The 21,683-nt window shown below is 37.6% G+C and overlaps 1 protein-coding gene and 1 non-coding gene across 31 annotated transcripts in view; both read right to left on the bottom strand.

Annotated features, from left to right (window-relative positions):
* Nucleotides 1-7,310: 7,310 nt before the first annotated feature.
* VEZT (vezatin, adherens junctions transmembrane protein) overlaps nucleotides 7,311-21,683 on the bottom strand; it is a 78,197-nt gene continuing 63,824 nt past the window's right edge. For 16 of the 30 annotated variants that reach the window (XM_077953017.1, XM_077953019.1, XM_077953026.1 and 13 more), the window contains 4 exons: nucleotides 20,839-21,032; nucleotides 14,055-14,155; nucleotides 12,197-12,404; nucleotides 7,311-8,323 (listed from right to left, as the gene is read on the bottom strand). In XM_077953017.1, coding sequence (XP_077809143.1) covers nucleotides 7,815-8,323; nucleotides 12,197-12,404; nucleotides 14,055-14,155; nucleotides 20,839-21,032 — 1,012 coding nt within the window. In that variant the 3' untranslated portion in view covers nucleotides 7,311-7,814. 30 annotated transcript variants of the gene reach the window in all.
* LOC114671125 (U6 spliceosomal RNA) lies at nucleotides 17,983-18,090 on the bottom strand. The gene has a single exon (XR_003721021.1). It is a non-coding gene; the product is annotated as a U6 spliceosomal RNA (small nuclear RNA).

The raw sequence follows: 21,683 nt of genomic DNA, 5'->3' as shown, positions 1-21,683 counted from the left end.
CTTGGGAGTGCTTTCAGCTCAGGTCGACTTCTGGGCTTTTCACTCATATGGACCTCCAAGACCGTACCAGAACCATACACCAACCTTTAAGGGATAGGAGTGATATTTCTGGAGCCTTCTGTACGTTGTCAGCTGCTAGTACTGTGCCTGAGTAAGCATTATTTAAGTCATGGTATGAACAGAAGGTAACAGATTGGTGCAATAAAAGTGCAGAAAATACTCTAATTTAGAAATGAAGTTAATTTCCTTAAGAATTTACTTAAGGAAGGGGAAAAGGATATGCTTTGTTTAGGATATTATAAAACAGTAAACTTATAAAAGACATGCTTTAGGTTTAGAAAAATTCTTCAATAATATTCATTTGTAGGTAGCTAACCTTTAGGAAATGATATAAAACTAAAAAACATAAAGCCTAAAACAGTAAAATTATCCCTTACTTTAAGAAAATCTTAAGATACAAATAGGAGAGGAAATATATATATCCATAACCATATCTCATAGAATATACCCATTTTAAAGGATAATGCAGTCAAAAGAATATGCAGCTTAAATACTGTACTACTGCAATAATACATTGCTAAATGAAGTTCAATACATAGAGATAAAACTAATTTCATTGCTGATAAGCTAAAATACATTAAAATGTATAACATAAAAAAATACTATATGCACTTTAATTTATCACACATTTCATTTCATTTCTTTTTTTTTTTTTTTTTGAGACCGAGTTTCACTCTTGTTGCCCAGGCTGGAGTGCATTGGCATGACCTCGGCTCATTGTAACCTCCGACTCTCAGGTTCAAGCGATTCTCCTCAGCCTCCCGAGTTGCTGGGATTACAGGCATGAACCACCATGCCCAGCTTAATTTTGTATTTTCAGTAGAGACGGGGTTTCTCCATGTTGGTCAGGCGGGTCTCGAACTCCCGACCTCAGGTGATCTGCCCGCCTCGGCCTCCCAAACTGCTGGGATTACAGGCATGAGCCACCACGCCCAGCCTGTTTTCATTTATTTATTTTTGAGACAGGGTCTCTCGCTCTGTTGCCCAGGCTGGAGTGTAATGGTGCAATCATGGCTGACTGCAGCTGCGGCCTCCTGGGCTCAAGTGATCCCCCTGCCTCAGCCTACTGAGCAGCAGGGACTACAGGCATGTGCCAGTACATCCAACTAATTTTTAAGTTTTTGTAGAGACGAAGTCTTGCTGTTTCTTGCCTAAGCTGGTCTTGAACTCCTGGCTTCAAGAGATCCTTCTGTCTTAGCCTCCCAAAGTGTTAGGATTGTAGGTGTGAGCCACTAAGCCCCAGCTTATCACACATTTTAGAATATCTATAAAATCAATTCCTCCTTATTCATGCTAAACTTTTACATGTGTGAATCTTTGAATCAATTCATCTTCTTTTTGGATGAATTACAGCAATTACACTGAATAGAATCATTTTTCTCTCACAACTACACTCAGAAATTTTCTTCTTCTATCACTAACCTGGCTTTGGCATCATGATTCTCTCTTCTATAATGGCAGTCTCAACTCAAGAAACTGGTTTGGACCACCTATCTTTTTTTTTTTTTTTTTTTTTTTTGAGATTAAGTCTCACTCTGTCACCCAGGCTGGAGTGCAATGGCGCAATCTTGGCTCACTGTAACCTCCATCTCCCGGGTTCAAGCGATTCTCCTGCCTCAGCCTCCTGAGTAGCTGGAATTACAGACAGGTACCACCACACCCAGCTATCTGCATCTTTAGTAGAGACAGGGTTTCACCATGTTGGTCAGGCTGGTCTGGAACTCCTGACCTCGTGATTCGTCCGCCTCAGCCTACCAAAGTGCTGGGATTACAGGCGCGAGCCACCATGCCCAGCCTGGACCACTTATCTTTTATGATTATTATACCACAGATCCCTTCCATTAGCATAGATAACTGAATGCTGACTGAGGCATGGTCATAAAATAAACAGATTGATTTGACAATTACTTTGTAATGAAAGCAAGAGTCAATATATGCTTACTAACACACAATCAGCATGTTGCTAAAAATAAGTTGTTTGATGCTAGGATATCCATTTCTACACAGATGTGACTTCTACTTGCAAATATTATAACATGCAAATTTTGTTTATTTTTCATTCAAGAGGGAAAAGTGATCCTGCTTAATTATTTAATATTAAATTACAATTTAATCATGCCAAGTACAGAATGACAGTGGGAATTTAGTCATTCAAATATCTGCCAATATCATTAGATCTAACACTGATAACTTTTGGTAAGCTTTTAACATACACTCACTATAGCTGAATAAAAATAAAGACCCTGTTTTTAAAACTAGCATAATCAAAAAATAAATTCTTTGTGGTATAATTGCCTATAGTCTATAAATTTTATTACTTCTCAGGTCTCTGTGACATTAATGGTGAATGTTTTCTTATTTTTCAGGGCTTAAATCTATTTTCATGTCTTGGAAATGAAGATATATTTCTCTCTTAAAAAAAAAAAAAGCCAGCTGGGCACGGTGGCTCAGGCCTGTAATCCCAGCACTTTGGGAGGCTGAGGCGGGTGGACCACGAGGTCAGGAAATCGAGACCATCCTGGCTAACATGGTGAAACCCTATCTCTACTAAAAATACAAATAATTAGCCGGGCGTGGTGGCAGGCACCTGTAGTCCCAGCTACTTGGGAGGCTGAGGCAGGAGAAGGGCGTGAACCCGGGAGGCGGAGCTTGCAGTGAGCCGAGATCACGCCACTGCACTCCATCCAGCCTGGGCGACAGAGCGAGACTGTTTCAAAAGAACAAAAAAAAAAAGCCGATGAAATTCTTAACAGCATGTAGTCTCCAATTCAAATAGAAAATACTATAGAAAATGCTAACTTGAGTGGACCAGTTTTAATCAGCGCCAAATAATTCCAGTATAGAACTAATTTTAGAGAAAGTAAAGTATGTAAACAAAATGGTTTCTTTTGTACAATAACAACTTTTCTATTTTGAGAGCAGGTATCTAATTTGGTGACTTCACTTATTTTAATGATAGCAATGAAACAGGTAGTAAAGTAACAGATGTCACAAAATCCATGCATTTAAGCATAATCCACTTCCTCAAGTCTTCACTTTGAGTTTATTTATTCTTACTTTACAGGTAAGTCTAATAAACTTAGTAATCTGGTCTCCAAAATGAAAGCAGATCAGAAGGCACATTATGAAGGTAGAGAAGGGCTACTGCTACAGGCACACTTAAGCAAGCAGTAATAGAAATGGAAAAACGACTGTTAAAAAACAAAGACATGAAAACTAAAACGAGCACAGCAGAATGGAGCCATTTCGATTAGTCTATCAGATTATAATAAATAATGTTAATGATCATTTTGATACCAAATTAAAATACATTCATATACTATTTAAGAAGACAGTAATGCATATCAATTTTATGAAGATTTCCTTCAGAGATTATTCCAAAAAATTTTAGTGCTGAAAGAGGTTCAAGCTCTGCAGGAAACTGGGGCATCTAGAATGACTCATTCCCCAAATATTCAAGTTAGCCAGTTCTTATCAAATTAGCCATCTTTAGTCTCATACCAATAGTTCTAGAACATAAATCTTGATGAACGGAGTTGAAGTTACATTTATAGTGCCATAAGTTTTAAATCTGTGTACTGTACTAAGAACAATGAATGAGAACTATATATTTAACATTTTTCTGAAATATACACAATTATTTATTCAAAAATGATAGTCAAATTTCTCTTATAGTTGAATTCATTAATGGAAGTCCTAGAAACATCATTATATAAAAACTGAATTAGAACTTCAAATATATGGCAATCATATATTCAGCCAAGTATTTGTTTTGGCAAGTTTTTAGTAAAGAACTAAGAGGCAAACAAAAGAATGCTAAGCAGTCAAACAGGTATCACAAAGTCCATGCACTTTACTGACAGAAAAGCCCCTTAGCTCTCTTTCAGTCTACTTACTCTTATTTTAGACACAATTCTAGCAAGCTTGGCAATCTGGTTTCTCAGTCCACAGCAGATTAGAAGCAGCAAATTAGGGGCCTATTGCAGGAGGCAGGCACACAAGACAGCGGCAAAAGTGACAGCTGATTATAAGGGAAGATAGAGAAACTGTGAAAAACAGACATAACTCAAAAAAGCACACCAATGTGAGGTCATGTTGTAAAGGGGTACCTGACATATATCTCAGTAGCCCCTGAGGATGAGTTTCTGTTTATCACCCCATGATAGAAACTGATATTCCTAAAGATGACAGAAAAAGTTAAATTATATTCTATATACTCTAGACAAAGTAGAGAAGTAGTGCATTTAGTTATTAAATTATTAAAATGGATTTTAGTTAGCTGAGAAGTTAACTTAGGCAAATTAATCACCTGTCTATGATGACAGATCAATGAATTGTTACTGAATTTTTTTCTATATTTTCTCTTCTAAAATATTTGTAGCTTTATTTTCTAATTAAATGTGAACTGCATAGCTATTTTCTTGTAAGTAGAACTGGAAAAATAAATCAATCTTTAGGCCTTGTGTGGTTATCATTCTTAGTATAATGTCTACTTTAGTTCAAACAATGATTTAGCCAAGCTATAACACACTCTTATAGTATTTAACCTGTTTCTTTGGTTTGGGTATAGGAACAATATACTATGATTAAACCAAATCAGTTGAACTTTTACTCCCATATGATTTCTCATAATTTGTCAAAAAAGTTTCATATTTTACATTATTGATGGGAAGTGAAGAGTTAGTCACCAGAGTGAAATGATCTGTAAGGTCACACTCCACTGACTTACAATTTTGTGGAATGTATCAGGACTTGATTTTTTTAATGCTTTAACACTAAAAGCTTTATAACTTTTCTTATGTAAATCAGAATATTGCTATTATTTTAAGAAAACTGAGTTTTAAATGAACTTTCCTACCTGGAGGTAAACAAAGGGTAAAAATTCTGTCTTCAAGAGTGACCTAAATAGACTCTCACATGCATCCTTCCATTAAGTACTAGGTTTGTCCTGGTAAAACAAACTACAGAAACATCTGTATTAAAAACTGTCAGGAAGATACTCCTGATAAGAATCATACTGTTAAAAATCATACTGTAAAACTTAAAAAGCACAATTGTAAGTTTTCCCTGCAATGTTTTATTTTTTTCCCCAGAGGGTTTCTTCTGTATATAGGTAGCAGCTTTTTTTTTTTTGAGACGGAGTCTCGCTCTGTCGTCCAGGCTGGAGTGCAGTGACATGATCTCGGCTCACTGAAAGCTCTGCCTCCCAGGTTCATGCCATTCTCCTGCCTCAGCCTCCCGAGTAGCTGGGATTATAGGTGTCTGCCACCACGCCCGGCTAATTTTTTGTATATTTAGTAGAGATGGGGTTTCACTATGTTGCCCAGGCTGGTTTTGAACTCCTGAGCTCAGGAAATCTGCCCGCCTCGGCCTCCCAAAGTGCTGGGATTACAGGCGTGAGCCACCATGCCCGGTCAGGGTGGCAGCTTTGAAAGCTAGTCAAAAGCCTGCTAAGGGAAGTAAAATATTCTTAGAAAAGTAACAAACAAGAAAACCTACTTATATTGCATTGGTCTGTTTTTAAATACTTCCTAAGGTATTCATGGCAAGAAGAGCAAAGTCCTAGACAGAGGTTCCTAGATTTTATTGGACATACACATTATCTACGGCTCATTCCAAAATGACCAACTAAGAATCACTGGGAGTATGGTCTAAAATTTGCATTTTAAAAATAAGACTTTATTTATTTTGATGTAGTTACCCCACTAATACAACCGAGAAACACTGACTTCAAATATTATGAGAGAAAATTACTCCAGGAATTTGTGCAGAGAAGATAATACTTTATCTAGAAAATATTTTAAATATTTTAAAAGATGAAAACTATACAAAAGAATAAATATTCAAATAAAGCTGCAAGATCTTTATGCCATAATTTCAATAAGTAGAGTTTTCACTGGATTATGTAACAAGTAGTGAATGAAACAGATCAGACTGAAAGACTGGAAATTCTTGATTAAAATTATTTAGTCTTTCAAAATTAAAAAGGTATCACCTTAGAGAGCACTGAATAAAACTGATACAATATTATGAAGATATTTCCCCCAAACTTTGTAGCTTTATTTTCTAATTAAGTGTGAATTGCATAGCTATTTCAACTGCATAGCTATTACAATTGTGTAATAAAAATAACATACAATAAAATAATTAAAAATTAAACTCTAATTCTTCCCTGTGTAAGGTTATAGGTTAAGAGAGAGATTACCAAATTTTTCCATAATTGCCTCTTCTAAATCCAAAGAAAAAGAAATCAGTAAACTAAATAAGCGATTTAAATAAGAAAGTAAACCCTAAGTATTATTGAAGAATTTAACAGTTATAACACATAAAGATTTTTAAAATTGAAATTTAGCTATTTCTAAGTAGTAAAGCAAGGCCCAACCTAAGGTATTGCTCCTAAGAGGTTAATTATAGATAAGTTCCAGGATTTTGGCAAAAAGGCAAAATCACTTATAGTACAATAATCTCTACTATTTATATAAAGCAGAATCAAGTTTTTTCTCAGGTTAAAAAGTAAATTTCCTTAGATTCCTGAAAGAAAAAAATCCCCTTCGGTATAAGTAAATTTACTCACTAAAAGTGATAAGTTACAGGAATTTGAATGTGTTTCTTTACTCTAAAGACAATCTAGATTCATCATGCAATTTCCTTTCTAGGACAGCAACATAAATTGAGTTATTCCTACATTTCCCCCAAATAATGTCTATAGAACTATGTACTGCATAGGAGCTACAGGTCTCAAAACTGTATACACTGAAAATAATTACTCTTTGAAAATGCAATCACAACACAAGACAGATGAGATTGGCCAATTTGAAAAGCAGTCTCTGTTAAGAGGTAGTTTGTAAATGAAATACTAAGGAGGCAAGGATGCTTTCCAGCAGGCTGACAGGATGTTTCCTGAATCTCATTAAGGTGGACAGGGCTAGAAAACAGCAGCATTGTGACCTGTTTGTGTTAATGGTACCCAATTATCCAAGGAAAAGTGATACAAGGAACATTTTTCTGCTTGCTAAATTGGGGGTAGGGCCTTGGAGTACAAGAATCCCACTTGGACATCATCACTTTCAATTGCAGAAAGAAAGGTGAAAGTGTAATTCTAAAAAACCGTACAATGTTTTTCTTTTAAAGATCACTAGGACACCTTAAAATTAACTACTAAATATACACACGAACAAGGAAACATAAGAAATGTCATAACCCATGCACTGTTGAAACTACTTTTAGTTCCAAACCCCAGCACACATCAATTGTATCAATTAATTTTTTTATTCAGAACCTGGATCTTTGTTTTAAGACTGGTATAAACAAAAATAAAATACAAACAACTTGTTATTAACATAATAGCTGCAGTTATTAACTGCAAGAATACAGTAAAAAGGAGTCATACTAAATGTTAATGTTCTTGCAACAGAATTTTCCCAATCACCTTATGGTAGCAAATTCTGGCAAGAAATGATAATTCATTTCTTATTAAAAATACTTAAAGAATTTCCAAGATTGATCAGTTGTGCCACAAATAAAACAGCAGTTTATTCAAAAGAGCCCTTACCTTTCTCTTATTTTCCTAAAAGATCTGCCATTTACAGGTAACTACTACTTTCAGATCAGTTATTCAAACCAGGGTTCTTCCTGTAAATCCACATCTTAGCTTTATATATAGTAAACTTACACTCATATTCCCTTTCCAGTCTTGAAGCTAAACACTTTTGTAAAAGGAACAATCTAAAATCACTTCATACGAATCTTGGTTCTTACTTTTCTTCTATCTCATTTTTATTTTCTTCTATTATTTGTTCTTCCTCCTCATCACCAAAAGTCTGTTCCTGCATGGTGGTAAAGGAGAGAGATCTAGCAGCCACTTCTGCAGCAAGGCCAGCAGTGAAGGTAAAATCTGGTGACAGCTGTAGCCGTGCCAGCCTCTGCTTAATGGAGGGCTGTAATGAGTCCCTGGGAGTTGGAGGGGCAGTGGTCAGACCACTTCCATCTGCTTGTAGTTCATCTTCACTCTCACACTGGTAACACATTCTTTCTTCTGCTTCTTGGGGGAAGACTTCATTTGAAGAATTATCTGTATTTTTACCTTCTAGAGAGTTTTCACATAAATACTCAGTCCTACTTATTTCATTGTCTGATGTGGTGGATTTACTACTTTCCTCTTCAGTATCATTTTTACTGACTTTTCCCATATCTGAATTCACTGATGGTTCTGAATTACTTATGGGTTCCACTGGGTCTACAGGAGACAAGGATTTCAACACGGCTTCAAATAAAAAAAAAAAAGAAAAAAGAAAAAAAAATAACTAAGGACCTAGCAATGATTTAAACTTTTAATTCAAACTCTCAGTTTAAGTTTTTTCTTAAAAAGAACAATAAATAAATAAAAGCTAAATAAAACTTTCTAGTAAAATCAATGAAAATTTATAAATCCAGGAAACTTTGTAAGAGAGAAAATGCCTAAGAAATGAAATGAGATGGGGATTTGATGAAGGTTTTTAAGACACCTCACATATTATCTTATTTAAAATATTAAAGCAGTGGTTCTGAAAGTGTGTTCCCTGAACCAACATTATCATTTATCACCTAGGAATTTGTTAAAAATGCAAATTCTTGGGCCTGATCCCAGACCTCCTGAAATGGAAACTCTGGGAGTAGGGACCAGCTATATTTTACAAGCCCTCATCTTGATTCTGATATACACTAAAGTTTGAGAACCACTGTATTAGGGAATGAGCAGCATGGTTTTCACTGATAATACGTCAGATAAAAGGCTTAAAGTAATCTAGATAATAATAATATCTTCAACATGTATACATGTATATTTACAAGTTAAAACAGCATGGAAAAAATGCAACACAATTTAACTTACTTGCCAACCACCTCACAAGACCCTAATGAAAGTAAAGCCATAACTTCTACACATTTTGTAGTACCACGAAAAATACAAATGAAATAAAGTCTTCATTCAAGATCAACTATTGTACAAAATATAATACATAAATATAACATATATTCATACGGTAGAAGTTGTCCTTGCAAGGAAAATGCAGTTTTATTTAGCCCCTCTTGATGTTAGTAGGCAGTGGGTTGCTTGCTAGGCAGTCGCTCATCCCAGCATGAGGGGTTAGTACAATACAATATAGTATGAAGCATGACGGAAGGAAAAAAGTGCTTCTCGAAGAGCTGGCGTGTATTTAAAAAACGTTTTTGTAAAACGTGTCCACTTCCAGGAACCATCCCTAAGCTGCAGTAACTCCACTAGAGAAGCAGCAACAACAGAAAAAAAATGGCCACAGCAGGTTCCAGTGCAGACTTTCCCCCTCTAATTCCATGCGGACTTTACCCCTGTAGGCAGAGATGAAAACAGCTCTGGAAGATGTACTGAAATTTTTCATGGGAAAAGCATTCTATGGTATCAGCAGCTTTTTACTTATTTTCACAAACTAAAAAACAGCATTATGACCCTTTCCAATGTAAACTATATCAAAAGCACATACCTGAAAAAGAGATACATTTCTCTCATTGATAAAATCTTTTCCCATAATGTCAATAGCATAACTTTAAAGCTATATGAAGAAAACACTAAACAATAAAAAAGGATACAAGTTTATATACAATGCTATTTTCAGTCTATGTACATTCTTAGTTTATAAATCTGTTAGCTCTTAAAGGAAGCAACATATATTAGAAGTTGGTTGATATTCACAATTATTACTAATTAAATGGGGGGGATATAATCTGTGTAATGAGAGGATCAATTTACCAGTGTGTTAGAATTTAAGCCTCAAGGCAGGTAGGAGGCTTTACATTTTGTTTCTTGATCCATGTGCTAGGGATACAGCAGAGACTCTAATGTATAACAAGTACTCAATAACTACTTGTTGAATGAGTAATTTGCTGAATGAATGCTGTGGGATAATAAGGCCCCTATTTAAGAAGACTGTAATTTTGTTACAGAGACACACAAAACAAAACAAAACCTTGAACATATAGAAAACAATAGTGCCTAAAATTAATCTCTGATGTATGTAGGCTCAGTATATGAATGAACAGATTGCAGGAAATCAATCTGTTAATCATTTCCCTTCTCTGCTATATGCTTTGGGGCTCAAGACTTCCTTTATCTTTCATCACAATGTCCCTCTAGTACAAGGGTCTGTAGTGTTAGGAGAGGTGGTAGAGCTGGAGCACTCAGAGAAGAATTCATGGAGAAGGAGAGACTAGTAGAGAGGACAGCTTGGTGGAGAAGGCAGAATTTTTGGCAAAGGGGTAAGCGTGAATTTTTTTTTTTTTTTTTTTGAGAGAGTCTCACTCTGTCGCCCAGGCTGGAGTGCAGTGGCGCGATCTCGGCTCACTGCAACCTCCACCTCCCAGGTTCAGGTGCTTCTCCTGCCTCAGCCTCCAGAGTAGCTGGGATTACAGGTGTGTGCTATCACGCCTGGCTAATTTTTGTATTTTTGGTAGAGATGGGGTTTCTCCATGTTGGCCAGGCTGGTCTCTAACTCCTGACATCAAGTGATCCACCTACCTTGGCCTCCCAAAGTGTTGGAATTAGAGGCGTGAGCCACCGCGCTTGGCCAGCATGAAATTTTTTCATGAATAAAAATAACAAATTTGTGAACTATAGTTTAATTTGATAAACATAAGAAGACACCTATAGTAAAAACAGTAGAAAATATAATTGGATGGGTGAATTCTTATGATGAAGAGACTTGAAAACAGGAAGAAGAGTTCAGATTCAATACAATAAGGGAGAAATCACTATAGGTTTTAAGATAGAGAGCCATCATCAATGCAGTGTTGGAGAAAAATCTGGAAAGAGTTTGCAAGATAGCTTAGAAGAAAAAGATACTGAAAATGGAAGTTAGCTAAGAGGCTATTTTAATGTACGAGGATAATCTAATGAGGACCTGGGCTATAAACGGAGCCAATAGGAAAAAAGAGGAATGATAAAACTTAGAAACGTAGATCTGGACAGGGGAGAACATAGGGCTCCTGAGAGAAGAAAAAAAAAGAGAACTGGAGGAACTTTCCAGAAGTATAGGTAATCTATATACTTCTAGTGAGGAGGGAAAAGGAAGGCAGTTGATTTTGAGGGTCCACACAGATACTCTAAAATAGAAGGGAAGTCGTACTCTACCTACTTAGAAATCCATAGGCATTAATTCAACTAAGAATTAGCTAGGCTGATATTGTCAAGTATTAAGCTTCCCCTGATTCCTTCCCCTGTCTCCCATGAATTTTGACTTAAGAAAAGAATGGTGAGAAACAGAAAGGAATTTAAGTCTTTTGCATCACCAGCTATCCCATTCTGCTGAAATCAGAGTATGGGGAGTGTGCCCACAGGCACCCCCCTCCCCTCCCATCTACTAAAGTGCTCAAACCACTTAAATAATGCTAATGATGTGGCTCACTGGTCTAGGTTTTAATTATTTTTTTTCTTTTCTTTTCTTTTGAGATGGAGTCTCCCTCTGTTGCCCAGGCTGGAGTGCAGTGGCATGATCTCGGCTCACTGAAACCTCCGCCTCCCGGGTTCAAGTGATTCTCCTGCCTCAGCCTCTCAAGTAGCTGGGACTACAGGCATGTGCCACCATGCCTGGTTAATTTTTGTATTTTTAGTAGAGACGGGGTTTCGCCATGTTGGCCAGGCTGGTCTTGAACTCCTGACCTCAAATGATCCACCCGCCTCAGCTTTCCAAAGTGCTAATATTACAGGCATGTGCTGCCACGCCTGGGCCACTTTTTTCAATGTGAACACAGTTATTAGTTTTGTGCTTCACTGAGGTATTTTAAAATATTTTAACATATTGAGAACAAAGATGAGAATCTCAAATTCACTAAATTTGAAAATAACATTTAAAATATCCCAAATTACTCAACTCACTGTCCATTCTAAAACAAATTTACTAAAAAATTAAATAACCGATATAAAAGTGTGACTTGGTATCTCCAATATGGTTACATTCCTACTCTTTTATTAATCAGATTGATTTAGCATCTAGAAGAAAAAGTACTATGCATACTGGTGGACCCTTATAAAACCCCAAGAATTCTTCAGCTAAAACAACATTAATGGTTCAAGAAAGAGAGAGTCTCCTACACTGAAATAACCTGTTACTTTAAAGTCAGTGCTTACCATGATCACTAAATAGAAGTTGCTTCCATTTCTGCCTTTCTGCCTCTGAAGCTTTAAATCCCAGCACAGACTTTAATTCTTGGAGCACTCTCTTGGATTCTTCATGCTCACGCTTCTGTCTCTCTTTGTCTTCTTGAGACAAGTAATAAAAATCATCCTTTCTGAAATCACTATCAATATCTATATCATCTACATAAGCTTCTAATTCCTGAAAATGAATAGAAGAAAAAGCACTTTACTTGAAGCAGACAATTCTCTAGTGAGCATTCATTTACTTGCACTTACTTATCTCTGAGATTAAAAAAAAGGACTTGCATTTGGCACAGGTCATTAAAGCAGAGCTAAGAAAAGAAAAAAGTAAATATATACCTATGGATAAATTGAAATCTTCAAAAAAAACCTAACAGTTGATACTAGAAAGCACTGTGGATAAAAAAGTTTAACAACTTCAGTGGTTATTTTTCTACTCTGAGAACATACCATCCACTTAGTGTTACAGCCATTAGCTATATCAAAACCAATCAAAATTAGAAGGGCTGGCAGTTTAGGGAGGTGGTCAGGCATGTTTGTTTTCTTGTGGTTCTTTTGGATTTCCCAGGAAGTTTGAACACTCTTCCTAGGATTAGGGAACACCCCACCTTATGGTCCTCCCTATCTCTAAGACAGAGGGTAGGATGCTTGCTTACCCAAGCAGTATCCTTACAGTATAGGCTCAGGTAAATGACCTGGGATCCTCTAATCAGATGTACCAGCATCAGATCAGATTTAGAAGTCTGTGATAAAAGAAGCAGGCACCAGCTGGGCGCGGTGGCTCATGCCTGTAATCCCAGCACTTTGGGAGGCCGAGGTGGGTGGATCACGAGGTCAGGAGTTCAAGACCAGCCTGGCCAAGATGGTGACACCCTGTCTCTACTAAAAACTACAAAAATTAGCCAAGCGCCGTGGCAGGCGCCTGTAATCCCAGCTACTCAGGAGGCTGAGGCAGGAGAGTCGCTTGAACCCCGGCAGCAGAGATTGCAGTGAGTCGAGATGATGCCACTGCACTCCAGCCTGGGTCAAAGAGTGAGACTCGGTCTCGAAAAAAAATAAAAAAGACGCAGGCACCAGGATGTTGCAGATATGTTTCTTGAGGTAGCACTTTTGGAGGTAATTTTTACTATTCAGCATTGATGGAGCAAGAGGCAATATCTCCACTCATTAACTTAGCAATGATACCTCCATTGCAACAGTTCTTTTGAGTGATTCGGCTGTTTACCCTAGCCTCATTCAAGCCTGCTTATCTGGCTCTCTGAAATATTCTGTAAGCTACCTAAAAGTTTAAATAAAGTGTCTGTTAAACTAACTAGGGTTGGTTTCCATTTGCAATTAAGAATACTGAATAGTAACTTGTTATTCAATATACATGAAAAAAAAAATAATGAGTAGATAATATGACCTAAGGAAAAGAGGTTTTTCTTAGAATGAACAAAAGTAATCTTTGTCAATATCCAATGCGATTATCAAAAATTTGTTTTTAAAAGTAAGGTATATCAGTACATGCAGTCAAGTGCACAGGATTTTTACATATGCACACATACCAGTAACTGCTACTCAGATCAAGATAAAACCATTTCCAGCATCCCAAAAGGTAGCTCTGTACTAATTTTCAATGTGTTCAATCACTTTTGAAAGCCACTCAGATATGGACAATTAGCTATAAATAACAACCAAAAAAAAGTCTGCTGGCGGATTCAATGAATTCAGAGTTAAGCACTAAGAATTAATGATTTGATATAAATTCAATAAATTATGCTGTAATTTTGAAGCTCATTAGAAACATAAATCCAACAAGGGAAAGAACAGTAGTTTTCACCCTTACCTGCTCCTCTGGGATTGGATCTTTGTCTGCAATGTGTAGAGTAGGCTGCTTCAAAGGTACTACTGTACAATGTGGGTTTTCACATGCTATTTCAGGCTTGCCTTTAAAAAATGGGAGTAGGTGAGAATAAAGATAAGAAACAGACCACACAGAAACGAGTGAACATCCAATTAAAAATATCCTTGGGGCCAGGTGTGGTTGCTCATGCCTGTAATCCCAGCACTTTGGGAGGCTGAGGTGGAAGGATAGCTTGAGCCCAGGAGTTCAAGACCAGCCTGGAAACAAAGTAAGACCCTGTAGCTACAAAAACTAAAAAAGAAATCAGCTGGGCATGGTGGTGCACACCTGTAGTCCCAGCTACTTGGGAGGCTGAGGTGGGAGGATCGCTTGAGCTGGGGAGATCAAGGCTACAGTGAGCAGTGATCACGCCACTGCACTCCAGCCTGGGCAACAGAGCTAGATCCTGTCTCCCCGCCAAAAAATCCTTGGTACTAATACTTTGTCAATTTCATAGTCCAACTTATTCTAATAATTTTTTATTTATAAAAAAATAAAGATATTAAAATGAAAAACAATAAATTAGTAGATTTACAACTTAACTTTAAGTCTTTAAACTCTGAGAGAAGACGACCTGCCCTTCTCTCTTCACCTCACCACAGTATCTGGTACACACCAGGTACTCTATAAATACTTGTTGAACAAAATATTATCATTCACAGCATAGGAACAGTCTTAAGACAGACCATCACTCTTCTTCACAAAATACAAACTTCAATCTTACCCTGAGGCTATTTTAACTCTCAGAAGTTGGAATTGGAAATGAGTTCACAAGTAAATATCTTTACAAGAACACCCAAGTGAGTTTAACTTTGATTAATTCTTAAAATTTGTGTTTGGTATTTACTGACAGGGTTACTTAGTCTCATATCCGGCTGGCTACCATTCATCATTGCCTTTCTACTTATAAAAAAAGAAGTATAGTTTAAACTTCTTGATTTTTACTTTTCAAAAGTAACAATAGTTAAATGGTTTTAAAAAAGAAGTATTTTGGAAATGTTACAAAAAAATAACTGGTTAGTTTGTAGGAAAGATGGCAGAATGATTAATAAATTAATAGGAAGCACTAATGAGAGACAGAATAGCATAGTGGCTAAGAGCTATAGAGTTAGTCACACCTGGGTTAAATCCCAGCTTTTGCTGCTTTCTAGTTTAAATTACAGTTAACTGGCCAGGCACAGTGGCTCACGCCTGTAATCCTAGTACTTTGTGAGGCCAAGGCAGGAAGATCACAAGGTCAGGAGTTCAAGACCAGCCTGACCAACATGGTGAAATCCCGTCTCTACTAAAAATAGAAAAATTAGCCGGGCATGGTGGTATGTACCTGTAATCCCAGCTACTCAGGAGGCTGAGGCAGGAGAATTGCTTGAACCCAGGAGGCAGAGGTTGCAGTGAGCTGAGACTATGCCATTACACTCCAGCCTGGGCAACAGAGCGAGACTCGTCTCAAAAAAAAAAAAAAAAAGAAAAAAAGAAAAGGCCAGATGCAGTGGCTCACGCCTGTAATCCCAGCACTTTGGGAGGCCAAGGTGGGTGGATCATGAGGTCAGGAGTTCGAGACCAGCCTGGCTAATATGGTGAAACCCCGTCTTTAATAAAAATACAAAAATTAGCTGGGTATGGTGGCGTGCACCTGTAGTCCCAGGTATTCGGGAGGCTGAGGCAGGAGAATTGCTTGAATCTGGGAGGCGGAGGTTGCAATGAGGCAAGATCATGCCACTGCACTCCAGCCTGGGCGACAGAACGAGACTCTGTCCCCTCAAAATAAATAAATAAATAAATAAATAAATAAATAAATAAATAATTACAGTTATCTGTAGAACAGTGGTGAAAATAATAGTATTATCTTGTAAGATTAAAAAATACATGAAAAGTGCTTAAAACAATGCCTGCTACAGATTACATGCTCAAAAACTGCTATTATTGCCTAATTAGCAGAACACAGATTTCATTATGTCAATGCTGACACCACAGATTGAGCTCTTTGAATGAAAAGAAAAAAAAAAAATCCGTAAGACTATTAATAGCAATAAACAAGTACATTAAACAGTGTGCTGGTAATCCAGCTCTCAAACAAAACAAAACACCCAATTTGCAGCACTTCCTGATTTCCAGTTCCCATGGTGTAAATGCACCCACTGTGACCAATTCTAAGCTACTAATGATGTTAAACTGACTCACAAATTTCTGAATATTTAACAACCTTTGGAGAGCTAGCTCCAGCATGCAATTCATTTAACAAAAATCTAGCAAGAAGACGGGTGTGGTGGCTCCTCAAGCCTGTAATCCCAGCACTTTGGGAGGCCGATACGGGCTGATCACTTGAGGTTAGGAGTTGGAGCCCAGCCTGGCCAACATGGCGAAAACCCATCTCTACCAAAAAACACAAAAACTAGCTGGGCATGGTGGTACACGGCTGTAATTCCAGCTATTTGAGAGGCTGAGGCAACATGATCATTTGAACCTGGGAGGTAGAGCTTGCAGTGAGCTGAAATTGCGCCAATGCACTCCACACTCCAGCCTGCACGACACAGTGAGACTCTTTCTCAAAAAACAAACAAACACACACAAAAAGCCTAAAAAATTTTTAAAAACCCACCAGATTTTTAATTACATGCTTGCAGTAATAGCTTTTACAAACAGCACAGAAGGTTATAAAGTGAAAAAAGCTCCCTGATGACCTTATCCCTCAATTCTACTGTCTGAAAGCAGGGGCTTGCCAAATCTGTCCCACTGCCTGTTCTTGTAAATAAATTTTTCCTAGAACACAGCCACACTCATTTAAGTATAGTCTATGGGTGCTTTCACACTACAACAGCAGAGTAAAGTAGCTGTAACAGACACACCATATGACCTGCAAGGCAGAAAATCTTTAGAGAAAAAAGTTGCAGACCCTTATCTCAGAGCAATACTTCTCAAATTTCTCAGACTTTAATGTGGATACAAATTACCAGATCTTATTATAAAATACAGGCAGATTTAAAGTCAGGGGTGCATTTGTAACAAGCTCTCATGTGATGCTTATATGCTAGTCTGGGGATCACTCTGAGTAACAAGGCCCTAGAGGTAATAAATGTGAAGTGTTTTAAAATGATGTGACACACATACATACACATGTGCATACACATATATTTTTGAGACAGGGTCTCACTGTATCACCAAAGGTGGAGCTCAGTTGTGCAATCATCGCTCACTGCAGCCTCGACCTCCTGGGCTCAATGAATCATTCCACCTCAGCCTCCCGAGTAACTTTTTTTTTTGTAGAGATGGGGTTTTGCCATGTTGCCCAGGCTGGTCTCAAACTACTGGGTTCAAGTGATCCTCCCTCCTTGGCCTCCCAAAGTGCTGAGATTATAGGCATGAGCCACTGCACCTAGCCTGTGATATTTTTAACAATGGGAAACTGTTATTAACTGGAGATTCTTTTCTATGGCAATCCTCGAGTAATGCCAAAGTTATAACCTATTCTCAATGATTTCCTGCGCTTACCACAATATATATGTAGATATATATGTGTATATACGCATGAGTGTGTACATACATCTTTATATAAATTCTATATAAAATATGGAATGAGGCCGGATGCGGTGGCTCAAGCCTGTAATCCCAGCACTTTGGGAGGCCGAGATGGGCGGATCACGAGGTCAGGAGATCGAGACCATCCTGGCTAACACGGTGAAACCCCGTCTCTACTAAGAAATACAAAAAATAGCCGGGCGAGGTGGCAGCGCCTGTAGTCCCAGCTACTCGGGAGGCTGAGGCAGGAGAATGGCGTGAACCCGGGAGGCGGAGCTTGCAGTGAGCTGAGATCCAGCCACTGCACTCCAGCCTGGGCTACAGAGCGAGACTCCGTCTCAAAAAAAAAAAAAAAAAAAATATGGAATGATTCATGAATTTGTACATCGTCCTTACACAAAGGACATGCTAATTTTCTCTGTATCATTCTAATTTTAATACATGTGCTGCCAAAGCCAAGTACCCTAATCTTGGTTTCTAAATGCCATTCTCCATTAAAAGGTTTTACAAGCCATTCCTCCCTCCATCTCCAGTTCCTTGCAACTACTGATCTGTTTTCTGTTCCTTCGCCAACTAAGAGTGCCTCATAAGTGGAATAACATTGTATGTAGTGGTTTGAATGTGACGTCTTTCACTTGGCATAATGTATCAGAGATTCATTTATCATATTGTATGCATTGGTAGTTCACTTTTTTTTGTTGCTGAGTAGTATTTCACTGCATGGATGGATGTAACAGCTTAGTCACATCCCAAAGCCTAGCTGCTTCTAGTTTTTAGTTTATGAACAAAATATTTATGTATAGGTTTTTGTATGAACACTAAGTTTTTACATTTCTTGGTTAAATATGTAGGAATGATACTACTGGGTCATATGGTATATGCATTCATAGTGGTTAAAATTTTGATGAAGAAACCATATTTATAAAACCTCAGAGTATTTCTTTACAAAATAATTATCATGAAAGACTTTAAGGAAAAGGAGAATAAAGAGCATGACAACTGAACACCATACACAATCTAGGTCTAGACATATAAAAAATATTGGGACAATCAGGGAAATCTGAATGAGTTCTGTGGATAAAATGGTTGGTGTTCATTTTCTGATTTTGATGGTATACTGTGGGTACATAGAAGAATGTTCCTGCTTTACAAAAATATTTTAGAGGTAATGGGGTTTCAAGTCTACAACTTACTCTCAAATGGTTCAGAGTAACACCACCATCAAAAGAATGACACACATATACAGATACATAGAAAGATAAGGCAATTATGGCAGAATGTCAACAACTAGGGAATATTGATGAAGGAGACTTTCAACTATTGCAACTTTTCTGTACGTTTGAAATGATTTCAAAATAAGACCTTTTTAAAAAAAGATATGGCTAAAGTACCTGCTTCTTAAAATATTCAAATGAACATTTAAAAAATTTAAACCTGTGTAGTCATGGCCACTGTGAATTTTTTAGTGAGAAAAGTTTGTGAACTATTTGTGTCTTAATCCATATCATTATTATCTATGAACAAAAGCCACACATACAGAAAATAATTAGAAAATGGCTTAATTATCTACCCAATGAGGTGAAGAAAGTTTTCACAGTAATGGTTAACAATAACAGGTAAGTGTTAGACTAAGATTCAACATCTCAGAGTGTGCTAAAGGAGGGGTGAATGGGATGCATCTTTCTTTCTTTTTTTTTTTTGAGACGGAGTCTCACTCTGTCACCCAGGCTGGAGTGCAGTGGTGCGATCTTGGGTCATTGCAACTCCGCCTCCTGGGTGCACGCCATTCTCCTGCCTCAGCCTCCCGAGTAGCTGGGACTACAGGTGCCCGCCACCATGCCCGGCTAATTTTTTGTATTTTTAGTAGACACAGGGTTTCACTGTGTTAGCCAGGATGGTCTCGATCTCCTGACCTCATGATCCACCTGCCTCGGCCTCCCAAAGTGCTGGGATTACAGGCGTGAGCCATCATGCCCCGCCTTTTTTTTTTTTTTTAACAGTGTCTCGCTCTGTTGCCCAGGCTGGAGTACAGCAGTGGCGTGATCATAGCTCACTGCAGCCTCAAACTCTTGGGCTTAAGCAATCCTCCTGCCTCAGCCTCCTGAGTAACTGGGCACTCAGCCACTCCTGTCACCATGCCTGGCCAGGATGCATCTTTTAACAACCAAAGGTCTTCTGAGTGTTTCTGTTTGTCGAAAATGTACACAGAAGCTCTAGATGTCATATCAGAAAGTTTAATATGCATAAGTATTTGCATATATCAGAGTTTCTTGGTAGATTTATGCTTTGGAGAAAAAATTATTCACAGTTTACATCTGAGATATTAATAAAACCAACGGGTAATAAATCAGTAATTAGCATGTTAATATTTCCTTTGGAGAAAGTGAATACTTTTACTATCTAAGGATTTGTTCAAGCTTGTTTAAGACATTAAATAAATTATTACAAATTTAGCTGTAAACACAAAAATAACAGGATGGTAAAGCATTCATTATCTTTAGCAGCAATGCAAATTCTATGCCTAAGTCTGAGTAGCCTCATAATAAAGATCCAAGAGATAAATATGGTACTGGTTTGCAGCACAGTTTTCAAAAATTGATGTGCCAAACATTGAAAAATGAAATCAGTGAGGTAAAAACAAGCATAAAATCGGAGTCACATAAAAGCAGCTTAGTGGAAAAATCTCAAGACTATTTTTTTTTAACTTAGTAGCACAAAGCATCTGATATATTATTAAATAATGACACAATGTGTTTAGATCTTAGTACTAAATATGCAGTGCCACAAATTATATCATTTGTATATTATTTTTGAATGACTGAAGAAAGTATTTTATCTTAAAAGAAAAACTCAAGTTCCTAGCCCCAGACTATCAAACTCATTCTTTTATTATCCTAACTGAAAAAGAGTTTCTGGAAGTTCTAATAATAGAAAAATACTATCAAAATTTATTCTCTCATTTCAGTTTTTTTAAAAAAGAGATATGATTCACTGAACTTTCAAATCATATTCATTTTTAATTTACAAAATGAGAGTCAAGAATTGTATTCAGTGTCACTTTGTACATATAAATTCAACATTAAAAAAAAGTAAACTAAGAAATTTTGAAGCTAGTTTCATCATGAAGACAAGAAGTCCACCTAATAAAATCCTACCAGAGTGGAATAAGCATGTCTGCTAAGCATATGGCAAAGAAATCTCTCACAGGTACCTTTTTTATCCGTATTTCTTCGTAGCAGTTTGTCGACCTGAGAAATGGCCTCTTCCCAGCAATTGTTGCTTGCTTGAACGTGGGGCTGAATCAACTTTAATTTCTGTTCTAGGATGGGATAAGCCTCTGACACTAGTTCTTGTGTTTCTTTAGTACAAACAAGCTTTTCAAGTTCATCTTCAAGAATTATTACCCTGAGTCATAAAGAAAAACAGAAACAGATTTCTATAATATGAAATGAAAAATTTATAATTTACAAGGCTTATTTTAAAATAAGCTTAAATCCCAGCACTTTGGGAGGCCAAGGCGGGTGAACGGCTTGAGCTCAGGAGTTCAAAACCAGCTTGGGCAACATAGTGAAACCCCCTTTTCACCAAAAATACAAAAAATTAGCCGGGTGTGGAAGCATGTGCCTAAGGATGAGGTGGGAGGACTGCTTGAGCCTGGGAGGTAGAGGTTGCAGTGAGCCTTGATAGTGCTACTGCACTTCAGCCTGGAGGATGGAGTGAAACCCCACCTCAATTTAAAAAAAAAAAAAAGAAAGAAAAAAGGCTTATAAGAAAAAAGGCACAATCTTGGCTCACTGCAAGCTCCGCTTCTCGGGTTCACACCATTCTCCTGCCTCAGCCTCCCAAGTAGCTGGGACTACAGGTGCCCGCCACCACGCCCAGCTAATTTTTCTGTATTTTTAGTAGAGACGGGGTTTCACCATGTTAGCCAGGACGGTATCAATCTCCTGACCTCGTGATTCACCCACCTCAGCCTCCCAAAGTGCTGGGATTACAGGCATGAGCCACCTTGCCTGGCCTGCCATTACTTTTAATGGCAAAAACTGCACTAACCTA

The sequence above is a fragment of the Macaca mulatta genome, chromosome 11, assembly GCF_049350105.2.
Source record: "Macaca mulatta isolate MMU2019108-1 chromosome 11, T2T-MMU8v2.0, whole genome shotgun sequence".
NCBI lineage: Eukaryota > Metazoa > Chordata > Mammalia > Primates > Cercopithecidae > Macaca > Macaca mulatta.
This window is presented reverse-complemented; position numbering and strand designations above follow the sequence as displayed.